Source organism: Capsaspora owczarzaki, assembly GCF_000151315.2.
Source record: "Capsaspora owczarzaki ATCC 30864 unplaced genomic scaffold supercont2.8, whole genome shotgun sequence".
NCBI lineage: Eukaryota > Filasterea > Ministeriida > Capsasporidae > Capsaspora > Capsaspora owczarzaki.
Genome location: NW_011887299.1, coordinates 1296945 through 1315184, shown reverse-complemented (window position 1 = coordinate 1315184; position 18240 = coordinate 1296945). Strand labels below are relative to the sequence as shown.

The 18240-nt window shown below is 53.3% G+C and overlaps 7 protein-coding genes across 7 annotated transcripts; 3 read left to right on the top strand and 4 right to left on the bottom strand.

The window, feature by feature from the left end:
• Nucleotides 1–41: 41 nt before the first annotated feature.
• On the bottom strand, nucleotides 42–3494 carry CAOG_05341 (hypothetical protein). Its single transcript, XM_004346976.2, has 2 exons — nucleotides 3468–3494; nucleotides 42–1921 (listed from the first exon to the last, which is right to left on the bottom strand). Exon 2 carries the CDS (start codon nucleotides 1904–1906, stop codon nucleotides 185–187), a length of 1722 nt encoding a protein of 573 aa, XP_004347026.1. The 5' UTR covers nucleotides 1907–1921; nucleotides 3468–3494; the 3' UTR covers nucleotides 42–184.
• Nucleotides 3495–3500: 6 nt separating this feature from the next.
• On the top strand, nucleotides 3501–6139 carry CAOG_05340 (appr-1-p processing enzyme family protein; the record flags this gene model as incomplete). The annotated part of the gene is made up of 4 exons (XM_004346975.2): nucleotides 3501–3533; nucleotides 4014–4100; nucleotides 4195–4298; nucleotides 4390–6139. 4 exons carry the CDS (start codon nucleotides 3501–3503, stop codon nucleotides 6137–6139), a joined length of 1974 nt encoding a protein of 657 aa, XP_004347025.2.
• Nucleotides 6140–6320: 181 nt separating this feature from the next.
• CAOG_05339 (hypothetical protein) lies at nucleotides 6321–8209 on the bottom strand (the record flags this gene model as incomplete). The annotated part of the gene is made up of 7 exons (XM_004346974.2): nucleotides 6321–6623; nucleotides 6692–6865; nucleotides 6976–7053; nucleotides 7129–7370; nucleotides 7454–7550; nucleotides 7625–7662; nucleotides 7756–8209. 7 exons carry the CDS (start codon nucleotides 8207–8209, stop codon nucleotides 6321–6323), a joined length of 1386 nt encoding a protein of 461 aa, XP_004347024.2.
• A 50-nt stretch (nucleotides 8210–8259) lies between these two features.
• Nucleotides 8260–11128, bottom strand: CAOG_05338 (serine/threonine-protein kinase cot-1). Its single transcript, XM_004346973.2, has 8 exons — nucleotides 10639–11128; nucleotides 10192–10283; nucleotides 9959–10096; nucleotides 9518–9853; nucleotides 8969–9444; nucleotides 8784–8880; nucleotides 8604–8702; nucleotides 8260–8510 (listed from the first exon to the last, which is right to left on the bottom strand). Exons 1-8 carry the CDS (start codon nucleotides 11096–11098, stop codon nucleotides 8406–8408), a joined length of 1803 nt encoding a protein of 600 aa, XP_004347023.1. The 5' UTR covers nucleotides 11099–11128; the 3' UTR covers nucleotides 8260–8405.
• Nucleotides 11129–11190: 62 nt separating this feature from the next.
• Nucleotides 11191–13565, top strand: CAOG_05337 (vacuolar protein-sorting-associated protein 36). The gene is made up of 7 exons (XM_004346972.2): nucleotides 11191–11787; nucleotides 11886–11944; nucleotides 12043–12115; nucleotides 12213–12297; nucleotides 12368–12699; nucleotides 12784–12917; nucleotides 13009–13565. The coding sequence occupies exons 1-7, from the start codon at nucleotides 11671–11673 to the stop codon at nucleotides 13475–13477; spliced, it is 1269 nt and encodes a 422-aa protein (XP_004347022.1). The 5' UTR covers nucleotides 11191–11670; the 3' UTR covers nucleotides 13478–13565.
• CAOG_05336 (ferrous ion membrane transporter DMT1) lies at nucleotides 13508–16749 on the bottom strand. The gene is made up of 4 exons (XM_004346971.2): nucleotides 16374–16749; nucleotides 15647–15742; nucleotides 15232–15553; nucleotides 13508–15127 (listed from the first exon to the last, which is right to left on the bottom strand). Exons 1-4 carry the CDS (start codon nucleotides 16674–16676, stop codon nucleotides 14085–14087), a joined length of 1764 nt encoding a protein of 587 aa, XP_004347021.1. The 5' UTR covers nucleotides 16677–16749; the 3' UTR covers nucleotides 13508–14084.
• Nucleotides 16750–16898: 149 nt separating this feature from the next.
• Nucleotides 16899–18093, top strand: CAOG_05335 (hypothetical protein). Its single transcript, XM_004346970.2, has 3 exons — nucleotides 16899–16984; nucleotides 17137–17180; nucleotides 17270–18093. Exons 1-3 carry the CDS (start codon nucleotides 16911–16913, stop codon nucleotides 17767–17769), a joined length of 618 nt encoding a protein of 205 aa, XP_004347020.1. The 5' UTR covers nucleotides 16899–16910; the 3' UTR covers nucleotides 17770–18093.
• Nucleotides 18094–18240: the final 147 nt, after the last annotated feature.

Genomic DNA, 18240 nt, shown 5'->3' with positions numbered 1-18240 from the left:
GACAGACAATGAGTGACCTGATTCTGAACGATTCTGAAGCAAAAAAGCGTGTATTGCCCAACTTTCAGTGTGTATGTGCATCGCAATGGGCTTTAAAACGAAAAAAAAATCAAGCATCAAAATACAACAAAGCGTGAGAGAGAAAAAAACCAGGAAGCGGAATCGAGCTCAAACTTGCTCGCTTTTACTCGTCCTGAGCATCTTCATCGTCGTCAGCTTCCTCGTCGTCGTCCTGCTCGAGCTCTTCTTCTTCGTCGTCAACCTCCTCAGCCTCCTCAAACTGGGCGTTGGATTCGTCTTCCTCGCTCTCGGAGAGGCGCTCGGACGCGTCGACAAACTCGGCAGCAGGGGCGGCCTTGGCGGCAACCTCCTCCAGCTCAATCGAGGACGCGGCCTCCTCGTTTTGGGGAGCAGCAGCAGCAGCAGCAGCGGCAGCAAAGGAGAAGAAGCGGTTGGCGGGCAGGAAGGAAGCAGCGCGCTGGGCAAGAGCAGTCAGCTGGCTAAAAGTGGAAGTGTACTGGGAAGAAATCGAAGCAGTCAGGTGCTGAAGAGTGGCAAGGCCTTCCTGGAGGAGGGCGGCAAGACGAACAACCTCGGCGTGAGCCTGGGCGTTGGCGGCAGCCTCTTCCGGTTGGGTGGTGCGGGCAGACTTGAGGACAGCAGCGAGGTCGACAAGGTCCTTGTGCAGGCGAGTGTAGGCGAGCTGGAGGGAGGCAAGGGCAGGCTGTGCGCGTTCCTTCAAGGCAACGGCAGCGGGCGCGTTGGTGGCATTTTGGATGTGTGTCTGGAGCGATTGAGCGAGCGGCAGGGCAGAGGCCTTGAGGGAAGCAACATAGGGGGCAGCCTTGGATTGGAGAGCGTTAGTGTAAGGAGCGGCAGTGTCGACAGAGCGCGTGTAGGCCGACTGGGCAGCGTTGGTGACGGCGGTCGTGTAGGGCGTGACAGTCTCGACAGAGCGAGTGTAGGCAGCCTGCGCGGTGGAGGACAGCTTGGCAGAAGCAGCAGAGGCACGGGTGGCAACGTGGTCGGCAACAAGGGCGGCAGAGGTGCGGGGGTGCTTGGCGGCGCCAATGGCAGACTCGGACAGCGAGAGGACGAGCTCGGAGGCGGCGGCGACAGACTTGCGGACATCCTCAATGCCACCAATGGACTCGACAGAGGCCTTGCCCTTGGCAATGGTCGAGCGGATGCGGCCGGCTTGCAGGTCAATGTTCTCTTGCGCGTACTGGATGAGGTCGACGGTAAACTTGAACGACTCGAGGCTCTGCTGGGAGCGGAGCTGGACGTCCTTGATCTGGGTCATGGCACGGCTGTACAGACGGCGTTGGACCTTGGTGGAGAGCTTCTGGACGCGCGTGAGCGTCTCGACCTCGGCCTCGTCGGCAGCAGAGGCGGCCGAGGCGTTGTTGGGCAGGTAAAAGTCGACCGTCTTTTCAGTGGTGGTGAGCAGGTGCTCGACGCGGGGCTTGACCCGCTCGTCGACAACAGCGCGGACAACGTCCTTGACGAGCTTCTCGTTTGTGTCGCGCAGCACCTCGAGGCGGTGCTTGCCCTGCGTGACGGCGTCCTCGACAAGCTTGCGCGAGTCGGCGACAATCTCGTCGGTGGGCTTGCGGATGATGGGCAGCGTCTCCTCGAGACGGTCGAGCTGGCGGCAGCCGAACGTGTCAATGCCACGGAGCGTGGGCTCGAACGGCTGGATCAGGGGCTTGGCGGCAGCGGCGGCAAGGGCGACCGAGCCCTCGACAGACTCGAGCGTGCGCTTGACATAGTCGCTGGACGACTTTGTGTTTTCGTAGATGCCAGTCATCTTGTCGACGGCAGAGTGGACGACGGGGAGCGAGGTGACGCGCGCAATCAGCGTCCAGGCAGAGGCGGCGGGGGTGGCAGCAGACTCGGCAGACATGAGTGAAGAGTTTTTCTGTCAATTGGAATAGCAAAATGGGGGAAGCAAGGAGGTGAGTTTTGTTCTTGCTGTGTTTGGGGTTTGGTGGTAATGGCGCGTGCCAAGTCGAACGAGCGAGGTGTGGAAGAGAAGAGAACAGAAGGGTTGGGTTTTTTTGCGTGTTTTGTTGCGAGGTGTGAGTCGTGGTGTTTTGACATTTTGTGAATAACAACGACGGTGGTGAATTTTGTTATTTTTTGGGAGGAGGCGAGTTTTCAGCAAATCAGACGAAGGGAAAAGCACACGTTTGACGACGTACCACAATGCAGCCAATGCAAGGGGAAAAAGAAGGGCGGGGAAATGGAAATGGAAATGGGAGACACATGACCAGCAAGAAATCAAAAAAAAAAAAAAAAAAAAAGAGGTAGAGTGTGATGAATGAGGAAGCATGAGAGAAGAGGAGAGGGAGAGAAGGAGAGAAGGAGGAGGTGAAATTGGCATTCCCATGCGAATTTGAAAATCCGCTTCCTCTCTTCCATTGCAACACCACTTCCCTCCCCCCCCACATGATGTGATGATACAAGGAGAGGATGCAAGAAATCTGACATTACCCAAACGGCAAAATGGAAAAAAAAAAGTCAAAGAAGTGAACAGAAAATGAAGAGTGATAAAGTCAAAAATCAAAAATCAACAAAAATCAAAAAAAAAAAAAAAAAAAGCTACACGTGAAAAATCACAAAAAGCTCTGAATTTTCATTGCATGCGTTTTTTTTTTTTTTTTTTTTTTTTTTTTCACGTTGTGCAGCAAAGAAAAAGTCCCACGTTGACCCGCAATTTTAGAAGGAGCGCGTCAGCGAAAAGACAACGTGGTGACAAAGAGAGTGAGTGAAAGAGAGAGGTGAGAAAAAGGGGGGTACCACGCATGCACCACGTTGGCAGCAATTGTTGGGGATTTGGATTGAGCGTGGAACGAAGCGAGCTAGATGATAGGGATGTAGAATCGCTTGATTGGCTTCGGACAGCATTCAACACTCAGCAGCATTTGACATGGAAATAGAGTGAATGAGAGTGAGAGTGAATGAGATGGAGAGAGTGGTGGTTGGGGTTTGCAATGCGGGGGGGGGGGGAAAGACCATTGGGAGGCGAGTTGCGTGTGAATCGGAGTGATGACAGAGGTAACGAAAAAAGTGCGTGTCGGCAAAGCGTGTGTGGTGTTTGGAACCGCGGGCAGCAAAGCAACACACAAAGACACACAATGATGCACACACATTTTGTACGAGAAGGGTTGTGATGAAGAGTACAAGTCAACAGGGGGAAGAGAGAGCCGCTCCGATGCGCAGCGAAAATGGACCGACGGTGGTAAACACGTGAAAAGAGCAAGGTCGACACGGCTTCTTTGTTTTCTCATTGATTGTGGATGATGATGATGATGCAGGGAGGTGAAGAGCATCGACATGGACTCGCACAGATAGGAAAACACACACATAGAGGTCAAGAAGAAGTATTGCAAGAAGTGGGGGAGAAAAGAGAGAACGAACAATGGAAAAGGAATGGCGGGAAAACGGCTAAGAAAAACACTTACAGTTGAGGAAAAACGTCAAAAGAAAGACTGAAGATGAGCGACTTTTACGACATTTGGAGAATGGATGTAAGGGATGCGGATGCTTATTCTGAGTTTCTACGCCGATTGTGTGTGTGTGTGCACTTTGTGCGGATTTTTGGCTTTGTTTGATCAGTCGAACAACGCCATCGCGTGCTGTCACGCTCCAAGAATGCAACTCCAGAGCTATCTGTCAAGCTTGCTTTGAAATATGATTTGCGTTTGGATGGTTCTCAAAATTTAGAAGATTTGCGTTCGGATGTTCTCAGCATTAGTTGTTCTCAGGTCAAAACCGCATCTTGAGATACAGCCGCACCCACCCCCCACAGTCCCCGTAGCAATACAGCAAATGACACTCCACATTGGTACAGCACCTGCCGTGGTTGTGCAGCGGTAGTGCAGCAGTCGATTGCGCAAACCCCCCCTGCTCGAGGTCCGAGGTGGACATGCGCAACCATTGTTCAACCTCAACGAAAACTTCCGCGATTCCAATGCAACGCGCTGTACCCCTGTCACCACGACCCACAGGCGGACAACTTTTTACTCCCATCTCGTAACAGCTACTCCACTGTCATTTTCGAGCTCGACAGGATTGACGTGTGCCATTGCGCTCAAGTACGCACGGAGATTTCATTCCCGACGGATCACTCCTCATATCATCCATTCATCCGACATCACAAAAACACTCACAAAACCAATGTCCGCACAGGAACTGCAACTAAACACACCGTGGTCACCTGCAGTCACTGGAAGCCAGCCGTTCGCTACCTTGCTTGCAGCGCTGCGTCGCGTCGAGCGCAAACTGATGCGCGAGTACCAACGGCAGCAGTCACAGTCACAGTCACAGCCACAGCCACAGCGCTGGCCATGGACACTCCCACAACCACAACGAGCACCAAGACAGCGACGACGACAACGACAACGACGACGACGACGACCAACTGGATACGGACGACGTCGACGACCAAGACGAAGCCGATTCGGAGTTTGGTCACCGCATGCGAACGGTGCGCGCGCTGCTCACTGTGCGCGACGCCATGGAGAACGCGCCACTCGGCAACAAGGTGCAAGCAGACATTGACCTGCTGCTCCAGCACGCCTCGGTCGCGCGCGGGGTGGTCGATGCCGCAACGTTGCCAAGCGTCTCAGATTTGCTGGGATTGGACATCACCCAGCACCCGCTCGCCTCACGCATCGTCCTCTGGCGAGGCGACATTACATCGCTCAAGGTGGATGCGATTGTGAATGCCGCCAACTCGGGTCTCCTTGGTTGCTTCCGCCCGAATCACCCTTGCATCGACAATGTCATCCACGCCGCAGCCGGTCCGCGTCTGAGAGACGATTGTGTGCTCATCCGCCGTGCTCAGCAGTACCAACCCGAGCCGAACGGCACTGCACGAGCAACTCGCGCGTACAATCTTCCCTCGCGCTTTGTGCTGCACACGGTGGGCCCTGCGATTGAGCGAGGCCGGGATGTGACACCGCGGGACGATGCCGATTTGATCTCGAGTTACCGCTCGTGCTTGCAGTGCGCCAGCGAGTTGCCCGACTCTCGTTCGATCGCGCTCTGCTGCGTTTCAACCGGAGTGTTTGGGTTCCCTGCTGCCCGCGGCGCTCGGATTGCCGTCGCGACCGTGCTCGAGTTTTTGGCCAACAACCCGACGCTCGATCGAGTCGTGTTTAACGTGTTCCGCCCAGAGGACGAAGAGCTGTACATTGCCGCGCTTCGTCGGGCATTCGGTCTGCCGTTGGACGCGCCTGCCGTCTCGAACGGACAGCCCGACGTTGCGTTCAACGCCAAGCTATCGAAGGCAACACAGTGGCTGCGCGACGCCGACTATGTCTTGATTGCTGGCGGCGCGGGTCTGAGCGCGGCTGCTGGGCTCGATTACAACGACCGCGCCCTCTTCAAGCGACTCTTCCCAGCCATGGCCGCTCGTGGCCACAGGTGCATGTACGAGTTTATTGGCTTTACCAACTGGACGCCCGAGTTGCAGTGGGGCTACCTGCTGTCGCAGCTCGACAAGGCGCGGTACAACTGGCCGCTCAGTTCCGTGTACGGCAACCTGCTCGCCATCGCCCAAAGCCGAGCCGCCGAGCACCACTTTGTTCTCACCTCCAACGCCGATGGCATGTTTGAGCGGAATGGCTTTGACAAGACGCGCGTGTACACGGCGCAAGGCGAGTATGGACGGATGCAGTGCCTCAAGCCGTGCACACAACAAGTGTGGCCCACTCGCCCGCTGATTGACGCTGCCTTGCCGTTCGTCGACCCCGCCACCCAGGAAATCACCAACGCCGATGTGGTGCCGCGGTGTCCCAACTGCGGTGGCCCCGTTATGATGAATGTGCGTGGTGGCAACTGGTTTATCGATCAGCCGTATCGCGAGCTGCGAGCGGCCTTTCACAACTGGCTCAAGTCGACGCGGGACAAGCGCTTGGTGGTGATTGAGGTTGGCGCTGGGTTTAACACTCCCATGGTGGTTCGTTATCCGTGCGAGGATGCTGTGGAGCACAACCCGCAGGCGCGGTTTATTCGCATCAACACTGAGCATTCCGAGGTGCCAAGCTCGCTCACCAACCGGTCGGTTTCCTTTGACCAGGATGCCACCACCGTGCTGGAGAGGTTGCGCGCTGGGTTGAATTTGGTCTGAGGTTGTTGTTGTGATCTGAGTCAAAAATACATAGTTCTGCTATGAACCAGGAATCAGAGATCGCAGATACGAGCAATGGGTTGATGATTCGAGCAATGATAGGGGAACAAGTGACTTCTCTGCTTCAAAGTTGATGTGTTAACTCATCATTTTGTTGACAACTACACGCACCAATGTCATTTCAGCTTTCGGGTTGCAATTGTGCATCAACAGCTGGCGGTGCAGTCAACTCGGAAGAAGCGGTCCCTGAAACTGATGATGCTGCATCAGCCGCTTGAGCTAGTTCAGCAAAGGGCTCGCTCGGAACGACGTGTGCATCAAAGTCGTTCCAAGTGCGTGCAAACAAAAGCGAGACTAGCCGCGGCTTGGCAATCATGTCAATGTCGAAAGATCGCGACGACACTGTGGTTCGCATCACTGTGAGCTTTTCGTGCGTCCGAGGATCTTCGCATTCCTTGGGATATTGTTCCTTTTTGGCAAAAGTCTGTCCGGCAAAACGCATGTGAGATTGAAAATGGCAAACACCAATCTCAAAATATCTCAGCTGCTTACACCAAATTTAAACTTGTTTGGCATTTCGCGCCAGTCCACATCCATTTGCATCAACTTGGACAGCTTTTGTTTGGTCGATAGCCCGAAGGATAGCCGATTCCCAAGATAGTGGTGCGCCAGCGCAGAGACAGAGTTTCGGTAGCAATCAAACTTTGCACGCCACAGCACGTTCTCCTGGAGAGTTGGCGACCACATATAAGTATTTGCAAGCATTGGAGTGAATTGAGATCGAATATCCAACCCAATGCGACCACAAAATTCTAGTCCACAAAGTTTGGCCGTACAACTGCCTCGGCAAAGCTGGGAACGCTGAAAACCCGACCATCAAAGTGTGCCATATGTGCTCGAACTCGTTCATACACCTATGACGTTCATGCAATGCTTCACATGTGAGAAAATTGCCCTGTCCTGTCCAAAATCAACAAAAACAAACGCACCTTCTCTTCGGTTTGCGGATCAAATTCTTGCCGATTGAGATGAAAGTTGAATCTCACGCTGCAAAACGATGCCGCGAGCGTGGCAAGTTTCAAGACCTTGCCAGCATGCTGGAGCTCGCTTCCGGCTACGTCTGGATTGATGGGCAGAAACACGAGGGAAATCTCGTCGGTCTGGGCGTAGCCAAACACTGCGTTAAATTCTTTCACGAGGTCCACGCAAGTCAATGCCATGGAGTCGGCAACTGGATGACACCCAAAGGTGGAGGAGAAGATGAGCGGGTGCACGAACAAACAAAAGCCGAGCTGAGCAGATTGGTTGTCTTACAACGCGTATCGTACGGCTTTTTGAAACCGCGCTGGAAGGTGCCAAACGTGTGTCCATCCAACCGAATGATGAATGCTTTCTTGGGATCCAGTGTAGTCTGCATGGAATGACGCAAAAACTCGAAATCAGCATCAAATTGCAATTCCAAGTCGAGATTGTGTCATGGCTCACCAGTGTGTACACTTCCTCGTATGCCTTCATCCGAATACCTAAACACAATGCAAACAATCACTTGATCAGCATTATCAACGACTCGTTTCTCAGCTATTTCTCAGCTTATTTCTCAGCTAGTTCTCACGTACCAGTCGGATCGCGCCGCTCCATCCGCAACCGCTTGCGTGAGACATCATCGCCCGCACCCGCCTCATCTTCACTCGAGTCGCCATTGGCACTGGCACTGGCGCTGGCACGGGCAGCACGATCGCCGCCGTCGTTGTCGTCCTCATGGCGGCGCTTCTGGCCGCGATGATCAGCCCCGCGACCGCCGCCTCGACCACCCCGACCTCGACCAGCGTGAGCACTGCCATTGCCATTGCCGCGACGATGACCACCGCCTCGGCCGCGGTTGTGCGGATGCCGTTGGTTGCCGCCGCCGTTCCGAGCCGTGTCCGAGTGAGACTCCTCAGCATGGCTGTCGCTCGCGTGCTGTGGTCGTGGGTCAGGCATGGTCGAGTGTGCAGCGTTGAGTGTGTTCATAGTTGCTGCAGCTGGGTGAGCCTCAGCGTGTGCAGCTTGCTCGGCGTGCTGCTGTTCCATTCGAGGTGGCAAAAAGGCTCAGAAAAGTCTGAGAAAATAGACAAAAGAGGACTGGATACAAATACATTTTATGATTTCGACTAGACGAGATAAAAATACAAGACACCAAAAGCATCGTGGCAACCAACTCAATCTCAACAAAAAAAAACCCCCATTCCATTCACGCTCGGCACGCTCAACGCAGCTCATTTCATTATTACGAGCTCGCAAACGAGGAAGGAGCAGGCACGTCAAAGTGCTTGCCCTTGCGTCCCTTGAAAGTCACGCCAGCAAACAGATGGGCCTCGCCTTCGCTTGGGCTCTGGATGGAACAGGAACACGAGTTCAGTTTTGTTAGTATCGACGAAATGAAATCGAGACTACAACCACAGCCCAACACATCTGGTTTCCGTACTGCAGACGAGGGCGTGGTCGTGTCAATGTCGGCAGGATCAAACTTGTCAAAGTACGACACGTCCAACTTGTCCTTGAGCTCTGGGGTGAACGGAGGGGTCTGCAGAGCCTCAAACAAACAAACAAGTGAGCTGAGCGCACAACCTGCCAAATAGCATCTCATCATTTTTTTGGCACCCACCGATTCGCGAAGTGAATCCCAGTCTGAGTTCTCAAAGAATGGATGAACCTTGATCTGAGAGGGACGGGACCAGCGCACTTGGTGACCGCAAAGCAACCTGCGAGGACAAATAAAAGCAAAAATAAGTGCGTTAGCCATGCCCTACACTCCAGACACACGCAGTCAAGTCAAAAACTGGAGCATACTTGGTAATAAAGCTCCAGGCGTTATCCGTCAAGTTGAATTCCTCGTCAACGCCAGTGTAGATGGGGCGCTGCAGGGTCTGCTCCCACTTGTAAATGTTCGCCCAGACCTCTTCAAGAGTGCGTGCAGCGAACGGCGGGTAGCCGGCGAGGAACTCAAACAGCATGCATCCGATCGCCCAATAGTCGACGAGCAGGTCGTAGGATTCGCCCTTGAGCATTTCCGGAGGCATGTAGTCGGGCGAGCCGACAATCGAGTACGCCTTCGAGCGGTCTTCGCTGCGAACAGACTGGTACATGGCGCGCTTCTCCTTGGCGGTCAAGTGGAGCGTTGCGAGTTCGTGTGTTTCTGCGTACTTTTGAGCGGCCTCCAGCTTTTCGCGCATGTTTGAAATGTGCGCCTCGGACAGGGTTCCCTTGGCGAGACCAAAATCTGTCAGCTTCAAGTGGCCAGAGCTGTCGACGAGGAAGTTTTCTGGCTACAACAGGGTGGGGGGCAATCGGTGGTGAGTGAGTCTGATGGTGCACGTGGTTCCAGCTCCATACTGTTACCTTCAAGTCGCGGTGAATAAAACCAAGCTGGTGCAGCGAGGAAACACACATCAAAACCTCCATGATGTAAAAGCGCGCATGCTCGTGCCGAAGGATGCCCGACTGGGTCAGCAGCGTGCGCATGTCGCCGCCAGGAATGTACTCCATGACAAAGTAAATGTCCGAGCGATCTTGGAAGGAGTACAGCAGTTTGATGAGCCAGGGGCTGTTTGTGGCTGCCAAAACGTTCCTCTCGTTGCGAATGTGGTGCACCTCGTCGCGAGCGATCAGCACGTCCTTGCGCATCTTTTTCACTGCGCAGATTTCGGCCGTGTCCTTCTTCTGGGCCAGGAAGACCTGCGAGGATGCGGGAGGGAGAGATAGAGAGAGAGAGAGCGAGAGCGCGTGTTGTGAGTTTCAGCGAGACACCACAAACAAGCACAACACGTCCACCAGACGTACCGATCCGTAGCCTCCTTGGCCAATCTGTGCATACACTTGAAAGTCACCAAGATGCATGCGCGTGCGGCGCTTGCGCAGAAAGTCGCTTTCCTTGGAGCGGTGGCGCGCGGTTTCCGATTCAATTTGCGCGCGCGGCATCTGCACGACAGCAACAAGACGGCAAAAAAACCCAAATAGAAGCAACAAGTGAGCTGGTGCAGAACGAAATCACTTCGAGTTGTTTGTTGTCTGACCTTGCCCGACGCAATGAACGATTTCAACGTGTCCGTGCGTTGCTTGCGCTTTGCCAAGTACGTGAACAGGTCGCGATAGTAGTCCAAGAAATCTGTCAGTCGGCAAACAAGCGTTACCGATGAGCGAAAATAACAACAAACGCAACGAATTTCGAGCTCTTGTCTGAGATTTCACAACCACTCCAAATTTCGAAATGAGAACTTCTCGTGTTTCTCAGATTTCCACGCATCACAAAATTCTTCTGATAATTTTTTCCATTCTTTGTCTCAAAATGACAACTCTTTTTTTTTTTTTTTTTTTTTTTTTTTTTTTTTTGAATTTTCAACAAAGAACGGTTTTGTTTCGTTGTCATCAAATTTTCAATCTCGACTTTGATCGTTGGTTTTGATTTTCGGATTGTGTTCAATGAATCGCAAGCACATCACATTTTGCAGATCGAAACTTACAAACATTGGCAGCGGTGCACATGTCGGCAGTGGAGACCTTGACGCGGCGGCGTGCAGGTGCAGCAGCGACGGCATTGCTCGTGTTGGCGACAGACGCGAGGTTGGCTTGGAGCCGAGCAGCGACCTGCTGGTGGAGTGCCTCCGCGTGCGCATCAGCATCCTCATCATCATCGTCCATGCAGAACGCATCGTCGTAGTTGTCCTCGTCATCCTGATAAGTGGTATCGCCAGCACGGTCGGAACTGGGTTTGAGCTTGGTCGACGACGCCGTTGGCTCGTTTTCAGCGCCGCGCTCCTTGTGCAGCACTCGCATGGTCGCCTGCTGCTGCTTGGATGACACTGCAGACGCGGTGCCATCGTCAATGTGAGTGCTTGCCAGCATCGCAGCGACGTTGAGCACGCTGCTCTCGTGCGACGTCGTTGGCGACAGGCGTTTGGTCGGCGCGAGCGGCTTTGACATTGATCAGTGAAGATGTGAGAAAGAGAAGAGTGTCGAGGCCTGAGCAAAAACCTCTCAGTATAGTGATAAAGTGTAGACAAATGTTAATGCTGTTGGACGAGGTGAACACAAAAGCTCAGCAAGCTTGGTTCTTAGAAACTGGCTTCATCGCTTTGATTTCCGCCATCGAATGTTAGTCTTTCGTCAGCATACAGCCGACACGTCCTACTAATGACAACATGAGATTGCACATTGCATTGGAACCGCAGTCCAATGGTACAGTACTCCTGGAGGTACGGTATTCGCTCCCGAGGGAATAGGGAAGACGGAAGCAATGATCCGGGTGCGTTGACGTTGAGCGAGGCATGGACAGCTCAGTGGGAAGGTTCCCTTGACTAGTCACAGTATTGTACACTTTAGTATCCGCTGAACAAGTGGATTGATGGATTGCAGCTCGAAATCCCTTCCAAAAAGCCTGTTTCTGATCATGAATTACTAAAAATTGGAGCAATTCTCAGCAATTCAGTCGTCCTACTGCCTTTCCTTTTACATTTGCAACTCATTTCGCATCACTCTTCGTTATTTCCGAGGGCATGGATCGGTTTGCATGGGCCGAGCTCAGTGCTCAGACCGGTCAGCTTGTCCTGCTGCCAGGCGAAGTCGTGCTCGCGTCCCAAAGCAACGTTGCGCTCTACGCCGGCGACATTTTGGTGAGTTTGACGTGTCTAGCTCCATTGTTTGAGTGAGTGGCGGATGGAGGGTGGTAGGCTCACCGGTTGGCTTGGCTTGGCTTGGCTCGACCGACCAGACTGAATGGGTGGACGGAATCGTCACCGTCACAAGCCACCGCGTTGCGTGGACACACAAGTACAGTTGGCCATCATTCGTGCTTGGTTGCTTGGCTGGCGTCGCGTTGGCAGAGGATGGAAAGCGCGTAACTCACTTTGCCATTGAAAATTTGACAGTCAACAGCTTCCACCAGCGGCGCGGCAGTGCATGGCCGTGCCAATGGCTCAAATAATTCAACTAGACCACAAGGTGAGGTTGAGCAAAAGCGGGTGTCTGAGGCTTGCGATGGACATTGCCTCGCTCAATCTTGATCTCTGACATCGTTTCCTCTCTCGGTCGTTCTCAGGCTGCCTTTCTCAAATCAAGCGCCAAAGTCTTTCTATACATGTCGGCTGCAACTACTACACGAATGCCCGGACCGATTGCGCCAGGTAAACAACGCAAACGCGACTAGATTTTCATTGATCTATGACTTGCTCAACTTCTCAACTTGTCTTGTAGGCACGAGCAACTCGCCGCTCGTCAAGCTTTCATTCCGAAGTGGAGGCTCCGATGCGGTCTATAACGCCCTGCATGCTTCCATTCACGCGGAAGGCTGGCTGGCGGCCCCGCCAATTCCACCCCGGAGCACTCTGGCGTCTGGAGCATCCTCATCATCATCCGTTGCTTCAGGTAGTGCATCAAGCAGTGCCGGCACCACATCGCTGAGCTCTGGGACAGCGCCCAGGATGGTGGGTATTCATGGAATCTCGACGAAAATGGAGCAAGACAGCAAACAAGCCGAGGCTAGTATCAACGATGCCTTCCAAGATTTGAACGCGTTGATGGATAAGGTACATTGCTCATTCGGAGGCTGTTTCATTTGGATTATTGTCGGGTGCACTCATCATTTTGGCTGTATCGCAACCTTTTGACAGGCCAAAGCCATGGTTTCGATCGCCGAACGATTCACGGCAAAGATTGCCAAGTCGTCGAACGATGTTTCCGACGCCGATTCGCAAAAGTTCCAAGAGTACCTCTTGAGTCTCGGCATTGCCAGTCCAGTTACCAGGTACGCAAGTCAACCAAAACGAAAAATAAAGCGAGAGAGTTTGAGCAGAATCGAAACAACAACGCTCATCGCTGTTTGGACATTCCTGCAGAGCTACGCACGGAACAGGTGAGCTCTACCACAAGGAACTCGCACGACAGCTGGCAGGATTCCTCGCACAGCCGCTGGCCAAGCACGGTGGCATTCTGCCGCTGATGGACGTTTATTGCTTGTTCAACCGCGCTCGTGGCACGGCACTCATTTCACCGGAAGACTTGCTGCGCGCATGCAATCTCTTTGAGCACTTGAGTCTGCAGGTTCGATTGCGCGAGTTTGCATCTGGCGTGCTCGTCGTACAATTGCAAGACTTCAGCGACGAGAGCATGGCCGCTCGAACTGCTCAGGTTGTCAGCCAGGCTTCCAACATGTCTGCCAGTGATCTCGCGCACAACCAGAACGTCAGCGTGACGCTTGCCAAGGAAATGCTGCTTCAAGCCGAAACCCGAGGCCTGGTCTGTCGCGACGACTCGGAAGAGGGACTTCGCTTTTATCCCAACCGCTTTCTCGAGCTGCAGGGTTGATGTGCGCTCAATTTATTGTTTCTCGGGTATCGAGCATTGAGTCTAGGGAGATGTTTATAAATGAAAATAATAAACAAATAACGATGCATGCGGGCCACCTCTCCACTCACAAACAACCAACCGCAATCCTTCCTCCAATTCGAGCAACGGAAGGGATAGCAGACATCAGGCATGAACACAAACATTGGTGTTGCACGCAAGAAGCCGGACACCCAACAATGTTGTCGGAGAGTAGAGAAGGGAAGCAGAAAGAAAAAAGCTGCTCATGAGCCGAAGCACCTTCAAGATCAAGGGGAACAGAAAAAAAATCGCAACAAACAACACGTCACGCACACATACAAACAAAAGAATGGTACACCGAGAAAAAAAAGGTGAATAAGAGAGAGAATGCTGCAGTTTCAACGAGAGATAGTCTCGCCGTCAAACCATGAGCACAAAACTGAAGATTTCAAACAAACAAAAACAAAAGGTTGTTAACGATAATGCGGTAGTCGAATAGAACGACCGTCGCGGGCGCCGCTGCAGGGTGTGTTCTCTGCAGAGCAAGAAGAATTCAAAAAAGATGAAGAAAAGAAATATGAAAGAATGTTAACTAAGAAACGCCAGCCTAATACGCAGCGCCGAGCAGCTTGGTCTTGTCCGAGGGTTGCCCAGCTTGAGAAGTCTCGTACAGGTTGGAGTGGATTTGGCGGTTGAAGAGCTTGGAGACGAGCCAGATGTACCAAACCGAGTCCTTCATCAAGTAGCAGATAAAGATCATGTATGCAGCGCCGAGAACGCCGACAAGGACGTAGAGCTCAATCAGGTCGGGGAAGGAGGTTTGCACGAAATCGATAATGAGGTAGACGTTCATGCCGAGAACCAAAAAGCCAATGGCCCAGCACACGCTCTGCAGAATGCGACCGTTGCGCCAGGAGCCCATCACACGCTCGGATGAGGTGAAGATGAGAATGGGCAGCAAGGCGAACGGGAGCTGGATGGACTGCAAAATGTTGAGCCACTCGCCGAGCGACGAGAGCGAGCCGTCGCCATTGTGTGCGACGGCGGCCACCGAGACGGCGGGGATGATGGCAATGGAACGGGTGAGGAGAACGCGCTTCCACGGCTTAATGTCGAGCTTGAGGAAGCCGTTCATGACAAACTGACCAGCGTAGGTGCCCGTCATGGTGGAGGACTGGCCGGCAGCAAGGAGACCGACAGCCCAAATGTACAGGAAGGTGTCGCCGTACTGCTGGGCGAGGCAGTTGCCAGCGCTGAAGAGGTCAATGTCCGAGCCGCAGTTGCCATCCGAGCCCGACGCCACAAGCGACGCAAACACGCCGACAACCATGACGTTGATGACAAAGGACAGCACCAAGGCAATGGTGGACTCGATGCGGTAGTACATGTTGGCTTCGGTGACCTTCTTCTCCTTGCTGCGGTCAATCTGGCGGGACTGGACGAGGGCCGAGTGCAAAAAGATGTTGTGGGGCATAATGACAGCGCCAACCAGGGACACGGCCTGCTCGAGCGTGCCCGAAGGAATGGAAGGGACGGCGAGGCCCTTGAGCACGTCCACTTGGCTGGCTGTGCTTTCTCCGTACATGTAACCGAACGCGCCGACCATGATGGCGATCAGGATGGCAAACACCAATTCGAGCTTTCGGAGGCCTGGCGGGAAGGAGGGGGGGGGGAAAAAAGAAAGAAAAGTCAGTTCTTTTTTTTTCTTCGTGTGTGAGCAGCCAACGACCCAACGACAAACAAGCAAAACATACCATAGCCTTCGAGGAACAGGAAGGTAAAGGTGTCTGCGGCAGTAATCAAAACACCGCCCCAGAGCGGGATGGCTTGCTTGGAGAGGATGCGGATGGCAATGGCAGAGCCGACGACTTCTTGAATATCGCTGCCAATGATGGCAAGCTCGGTCATGGCCCACAGCGCGTAGCGTGCGGGGCGGGAGTAGTGGTCGCGGCAGACCTGCGCGAGGTTTTTGCCCGTGACGACGCCCAGGCGCGCCGCCAGAATTTGCAGAGCAAGACCCATGATGGTCGACCACCACAAGACCCAGATGAGGCTGTATCCGGCAGTTGCGCCGGCCTAGAGCAGAAGAGTATCAACCAACAGAGTTTAGGAACCAGCTCAAAACGCCTCTTCCAAAATCGCTCGTCGCTGCGACTGCAACAACCTTACCGACAAATCCGACTCAATGTTGCCCGGGTCGAGGTAAGCGATGGACATGAGGAAGCCCGGACCAGAGAATGCCCAGAGCTTCTTGAAGCTGAATGCCTGCAGAGTCAAGTTCAAACAACAAACAAAGTGAGCTCCAACACGACCCAGTTCTCCCATAGTGTTTTTTGCTCTGAAGCATCCAAGTCATTTCTAAGTTGGTCTGTCTTTGCAAGTGGTGGGGTGAGCGTGCTACATTTGGATGATGAGCATTTTCCGCTACTTCTCCCCTCCGCTCTCTGCTCTCTCTCTCTTTCCCCACCCTTCATTTCATGCAGTTTTTCCACATCTTTCTTTCATCATCTTTTCCATCATCTTTTTTCGTTTTTCGTTTTTTCTTTTGCTCTTTTTTTTTCTTAATGAGCGAGTTGTTTGGCACCAGGCACGTGTCACCCTCTCAATCACACTCACTCACTCACACACATACACTCAATCTCAGTCTCATACAAAGAGACAACTATCAGAAAAGCACCATGCTCAAGCGCACACACACTGTTCAAGCACACACTGCTCAAAAGCCAAGTCGACGACGACGACGATGAGAGGAAGCGGAGCACTGGCGCTCTCCATTTGCCGACGGGCGTCCACATTTCGCACTGCCACCACATCACGACCACTCGACTCTGAACACACTCGACTCTGAACACACTTCAGCACAAAAAATGTCACAAAGAGAATGGCGCACACTGACCGTGGACTCGTCGTCGGGGATGTGGACGGTGGCGCGCGACTTTTCCGCGGCCTCGGCGCTGGCGTCCGTGCGCGCGGCGTTCTCGAGCTCGACGACCTCCTCACGCAGCGACAGATTCGCTTCAGAGTCGCTCTGGGCCATCTCGGGCGACTTGGTCGAGTGCAGGTGGTCGACGTGCAGGTCGAGCATGTACGGGCCGTGCTTGACCACTCGGTCATGCGCCAGGATGTCTGCCTGGTTTGCATTCACATTCACGGATGCGGATGTTGATCCGTACGACGAGAACTGCTTGTACGACGACATTTGATGTGTGTAAGTGTGTGTGTGTTGGGGAGGGGGAGTCTCGGTAAATTCGCTGCTGAAGAACGAATAGAGCACAAAAAAGGAGAACTGAACCTCGGCCAAAATCTCAGACTTCAGACTGAGACAAGTGACGAACGAAACAAGTCCTTTCTTGATGAATTAGACTTATTGTGTGAATTTAGCTTTTGCTCGTTTTTTCTGAGAAGCGCTCAGTTCCGATTTTGTTTCCAATTCATGAGTGTTTTGCCAGCTCGCTTCACAGGCCACCGCTTGGGTGACGCCGCTGCACCCGTTGTCGTCCAGCTCTAGTAAGCAAAACCATGTCAAAACTCCCCCGTCCTCTCGCTCTACCTCTCTTGGATTGAGAAGAAGGAAAGTTGCTGGAGGTTTTCACTCACTCCGAGTCTGAATCTCTGCACGCTCAACTCGCTTGATTCTCCCCGTCATGGTGTTTCCATAGCATGGACTACAACTGCCCGTTCTGCAAAAAGTCCTTCCTGAAGTGTAAGCACGACGACGAGAGTAGCTCTTGCCGAATCTTACGCTCAATCCTCACTCACTCTCTCTCTCACACTCTCACTCTCCACACACAGTCGTCGATGAAGTCATCCCGCATTACGACAAGAACTTGCCTGGCAAGGTCCAGTTCTGGCTGATGCACCAGATCCAGCCGTGGCACGCACAGTCGCTGCACTTGGCCGAGGCTGCGCTCGCCGTCGAGCGGCTCAACCCGGCCGCCGTGTGGTCGTTCTCGCGCGTGCTCTATGACAAGATTGAGCAATTCTCAGACCGCGCTGTCGTGAACAAGTCGCGCAGCCAGCTGAACGAGGAGCTCGCCGATCTCGCCGCTGCTGCTCCCATTGGCGTCGACCGCGCAAAGTTCCTCGAGCTGCTCGCCCTCGTCGGCTCAGACAACAATGGCAACTCGCTCATCGGCGATGTCAAGTGGTGGGTCCGCTATTCCCGCCAGCTCGGCATCCACATGTCGCCCACGGTCCAGGTCAACGGCATCATTGAGGCGAGCTACGGCTCTGCCTGGTCGCTCGAGCAAATCACCGACATGATTGCCCCATTCATTGCTGGCACTCGCTAAACGAGAACGAGGCTTTGATGGGATTTTGAAGGAAAAGCGCGTTGATCTACCATTTCGTCGTGTTGCGCTTTGCGTTTCCTACTGTACCCTTTTGTTCCGCGCCCCTCCTGCTCTCGTTCCAGCTGTTCCAAAGTCAAGCTCGTTGATGATTTCATCTCCTCTCTCTCTCATTGCTGATGTGGCTGGATCTGCATCATTGTTGAGGGTTTGAATTTGTTCAGCTCGTTGCTTCATTGAACAGTTTTTCGTTCCAAATTTCAATTGCAGCAACGTTCCTTCGCTCATTGTCATTTCCCCCACAGTACAGCGTTATCTACAAGAGTGTACAAACCAGCATGCCAACCAGGCTACTAACTGTCCACGATGACGACGAATGGCGCAATGCAGCCGAGTGCGCAAATTGAAGAGTTCCCCTTCTCCGTTTTTTTGAGTTCACCGTCCAAATTGGTGCGATCGGTCGGTCATCAGTCT